The sequence below is a fragment of the Corvus kubaryi genome, unplaced genomic scaffold (genome assembly GCF_017639235.1).
Source record: "Corvus kubaryi isolate FWS band 111438036 unplaced genomic scaffold, C.kubaryi_AGA036_p1.0 37219, whole genome shotgun sequence".
NCBI classification, from domain to species: Eukaryota; Metazoa; Chordata; class Aves; order Passeriformes; family Corvidae; genus Corvus; species Corvus kubaryi.
Genome location: NW_024581062.1, coordinates 53922 through 58383, shown reverse-complemented (window position 1 = coordinate 58383; position 4462 = coordinate 53922). Strand labels below are relative to the sequence as shown.

The 4462-nt window shown below is 53.5% G+C and overlaps 1 protein-coding gene across 1 annotated transcript in view; it reads left to right on the top strand.

Moving 5' to 3' along the window:
• Positions 1–2311: 2311 nt before the first annotated feature.
• MYRF (myelin regulatory factor) overlaps positions 2312–4462 on the top strand; it is a 44262-nt gene continuing 42111 nt past the window's right edge. The window contains exon 1 of the mRNA XM_042022609.1: positions 2312–2549. Within this exon, the coding sequence (XP_041878543.1) occupies positions 2504–2549 (46 nt within the window). The 5' untranslated portion in view covers positions 2312–2503. The remainder of the gene's footprint in view (positions 2550–4462) is intronic.

Here is a 4462-nt window from a genome sequence, read left to right as displayed (position 1 = left end):
TTTTCAGATGGATTTGGTGTTTGGAGCTGATTTAGTGGTGATTTGAGGGCTAATTTTTGATGATTTAGGGCTGGATTTGGTGTTCAGGGCTGGTTTAGGGTGATTTGCAACTGGATTTTGGTGATTTGCAGCTGGATTTTGGTGATTTATGGCTGGATTTAGTGTTTGGGGCTGGTTTAGGGTGATTTACAGCTGGATTTGGGTGATATGCAGCTGGATTTGTTGTTCAGGGCTGGTTTAGGGTGATTTGGGGCTGGTTTAGGGTGATTTGCAGCTGGATTTTGGTGATTTAAAGCTGAATTTGATATTTCAGGCTGTTTTATGATGATTTGGGGCTGGTTTAGGGTGATTTGTGACTGAATTTTCATGGTTTATGGCTGGATTTTGGTGATTTAGAGCTGGATTTGGTGTTTGGAGCCAGTTTAGGGTGATTTGTGACTGGACTTGGGTGTTTTGGGGCTGATTTTGCAGAGTTGCAGCTGATTTGTGGTAATTTGGGGCTGGCTCTTGATTGTGGCTGGATTTTAGTGATTTGCAGGTGGGCTTTGTGATTTGGGGCTGTCCTGGGGTGATTTGTAGCTGGATTCCGGTGATTGCAGTTGGTTTTGTGATCTGTGACTGGAACATGAGGCTGGATTTTGGGGATTTCCTGGTTTTGTAATTGGTGCCTGGATTTCAGCGATTTGTGGCTTTTTTTAAAATCTGGATTCCAACAATTTGTGGCTGCTTTTGGAATTTCTGGGAGGATTCTGATGGTTTGTGGCTGGATCTTGTGCCTCAGGGCTGGTTTTATGAACAGATTTACTGGTTTGTGGCTGCATTTTTGTAATTTGTGGCGGGTTTGGTGGTTTGTGTCTGGGTTTTGGTACTTTGTGGGGTTTCGTGCTTTCTGGGATGGATTTTGGTAGTTTATGGCTGGATTTTTGATGGGTTTTGGCTTTTTTTTGGTGCCTTGTGACTTTAGGGACAGATTTTGATGCTTTGTGGGTGTTTTTCAGTGGTTTCTGGACAAATTTTGGTGGCTTATGGCTGCCTTTTCTGGTGCCTCATGGCTTTGCTTTGGGGCAGATTTGGGTGTTTTGTGCACAGATTTTAGTGTTTTGTGAGGGGAGTTCGGTGCTTTGTGAGGGGTTTTGGTGCTTTGGGGACAAATTTTGGTGCTTTGGGAGTGTTTTTGGTGCTCTGTGGACAGACTTTGGTACTTTGTGGCTATTTTTTGGTGATTTCTGGACAGATTTTGGTCGTTTGGGGCTGAGTTTTTTAGTGGCTTGTGGAATTTTTTTGGTGCCTCGTGACTGCTTTGGGATAGATTTGGGTGTTTTGTGAGAGGAAGTTTGGTGCTTTGTGAGGGGTTTCGGTGCTTTGTGTCTTTTTTTGGTGGTTTCTGGACGAATTTTGGCAGTTTGTGACTTTTGGTGGCTTGTGGCCATTTTTTAGTGCTCTGTAGCTGTTTTTTGGTGATTTCCGGACAGAATTTGGCTGGATTTTTGGTGGCTTGTGGCTCATTTTTTAGTGCTTTGTGGCTGGTTTTTCCAGTGGTTTGTGGCTGGATTTTTGGCTGATTTTTTGGTGCCTTATGACTTTGCTTTGTGCAGAAATTTTGGTGCTTTGTGAGGGGTTTGGGTGCTTTGTGGACAAATTTCAGTGCTTTGTGAGGGGAGTTTGCTGCTTTGTGCACAAATTTTGGTGCTCTGTGAGGGGAGTTTGCTGCTTTGTGCACAAATTTTGGTGCTCTGTGAGGGGTTTGGGTGTTTCATGCACAAATTTTGGTGCTTTGTGAGGGGTTTGGGTGCTTTGTGGACAGATTTTGGTGCTTTGTGGCTGGTTTTTTCAGTGGTTTCTGGACAGATTTTGATCGTTTGGGCCTGGGTTGGTTTTTTTGGGGGGGCGGGGCGGGGGTTGTTGTTTTTGTGAGGGTTTTTTGGGGGAGTTGGTTGTTTTGGTTTTTTTTATTTGTGATTTGTACGCAGGTTTTGGAGCTTTAGCAGCTCTTTTTCGGGGGCTTTAGCGGCTGTTTCTTGGTGGCTTGTGACATCTTTTCAGCGCTTCGTGACCGGATTTTTTAGCGACTTTCGGCAACCTCGGGACTCGCCGGCGTTGCCGAACCCCCTTTGCGGAGGCGCCCCGAGCGCGGTGCCGGCCGGAGGAGGAGCAGCGGGCGGGGAAGGGCAGGCAAAGAGGGAGGGAAACAGGGAAAGAGGGAGGGAAACGGGGAAAGAGGGAGGGAAACGGGGAAAGAGGGAGGGAAACAGGGAAAGAGGGAGGAGCGGCCGCCGCAGCCCGAGTCCGGGGCAGCGCTCGGCGGACGCCGATGGGCATCGGGCGGCCGCGCTGGGCGCCGGCACCGGGAGCCCGGCGCTGAGAGCGGGGCCGCGGGGCTCGCACGGGGCTCGCACGGGGCTAGGACGGGGCTCGGGGGTCGCGGCGGGGCCCCCCGGGCCGGGGCGATGCCCCCCTGCAGCCGCACGGACTGAGCCGGGGCCGGCCCGTGCATGGCCCAGCCATGGAGGTGGTGGACGAGACGGAGGCTCTGCAGCGCTTCTTTGAAGGTAACGGGGGGATGCCGGGGGGGGCACCGCGATCCCGGGCTCCCAGCCCGCTCCCGGGATCCCCCAAAGGTGGAATGGGGCGGGTGGGAAGGGAGCTTAAGGATCATCCAGTGCCACCCCCCCGCCGTGGGCAGGGACACCTTCCGCTAGCCCAGGTTGCTCCAAGCCCCGTCCGACCTGGCCTTGGACACTGCCAGGGATGGGGCAGCCGCAGCTTCTCTGGGAAATCCGTTCCGGGGCCTCGGCACCCTCACAGGGAGGAATTCCTTTCCAACATCCCGTCTAACCGTGTCCTCTGGCAGTGGGAAGCCATTCCCTCTTGTCCTGTCACTCCAGGCCCTTTGCCAAAGTCTCTCTCCAGCTCTCCTGGAGCCCCTTTCGGCACTGGAAGCGGCTCTGAGGTCTCCCTGGAGCTTTCCCTTCTCCAGGCTGAGCAATCCCAGCACTCCCAGCCTGGCTCCATACCATCCTAGCCTTGTCCAGCTCTGGAATGGCACAGATCCCTGTCCCTGGGGCACAATCCAGGGGCAGTTGTGCATCCTCCAGTGCGCACCATGGGTGCCAAGCTGGGAATTGTGTTGTGCCATGCGTTAGATTCCCACCACGACCCCAACAAGGACCTTGGAATGTCCCTCACCATCCTTGGAGCAGGAGCAGGCTCATGGCAGTGGCTCTGGCCTATGGATCCCAGAAGTTTTCCAGATCCTTGACCCCTTTGGACACTGCATGGCTGTGGATCGCTCTCCTTCCCACCAGGGTGGAAGAGTGGTTGGGAAGAGAATTTGGCCTCTGGTGGATGAAATGCGGTTGCTCGTGGCTGAACTGGGATGTGTTGGGAGCCTGATCCCATTGTTGTTCCTGCCTCTGCTCCGTGTTCTCTTCCCTGCTCTGGCTTTCTTGGCATGCTCTGCTCTTCCTTGTGGAGTGGTTGGTTCCTCCTCTTCCCCCCTCACTGCTTTGTTTCCCTCCCTTGTTTTCCAGTGGGTCGCTTGCCAGGCCGAGGTTTAGTTGCCACGGGCTGTGTCCTTTGGGATGAGCCCCTGGCACACGGATGTGCTGCTTGAGGGAATAACGTGCCCATCCTGGCGAGGCTCCGTTGCCCCAACAGGTCCTGGGGTGGATCCCGGTCCATGGGTCAGCTCTGGAGCTGGGATCCCCTTTGGAGCAGTGGGATTGTGCAGTGAGCCCCCAGGGGCAGTTGGGGTGGGACAGTGGTGTCCCTATGGATTCTTCGGCTGGTAGAAGGGTTTGTCCTGGGAAGTGAGAACAGAAGATGCTCTTGGGAGCGAGTGGGAGCTCAAGCTGCTTCCTCCTCGCTTCCCTCTCTCCTGGCATCCATGTGATCCCTCAGCAAAGCATCTCCTCTTCTGGAAAGGAAAAAGCACCCCCTGTTAGTTCCAGCCGTGATCCCGGATTCCCAGGAGCCCCAGGATTAGTGAGGATGGGAAGCCTCACCACGAGGGCTCTTATCGGCCGCTCCCAGCCCGTGTTCCCTGCAGCCTTCCGGGGTTTCCTTTGGTTTTAGGATTTCACTTGGGCCAAGCTCCTAAATCCTCCTCTCCCGCTTCCCATCCTGGGAGTGCTGAGCACCTCCCAGGAGTCCTGCACAGCCCTGGCTCAGCATCCCAACTTTATTTATTATGGACCAGCTCTCCATCTCTTCAGTTGGAGACATGGAATTTCTCCCTCTCTCCCAGAGCATCTTTATTATAGTGGGGAGATTTCTTTCTTTTCCTGTTTTCCTGTTCTTTCCGGGCGCTGGGGCTGATCCTGCTTGAGCAAGATGACTCCAAGAGGTCCCTGACAACCTCAACCATCCCAGGATTCTTCCTCTCTTCTTTCCTCCTCTCTTCTTTCCTCCTCTCTTCTTTCCTCCTCTCTCTCTTTCCTCCTCTCTCTCTTTCCTCCTCTCT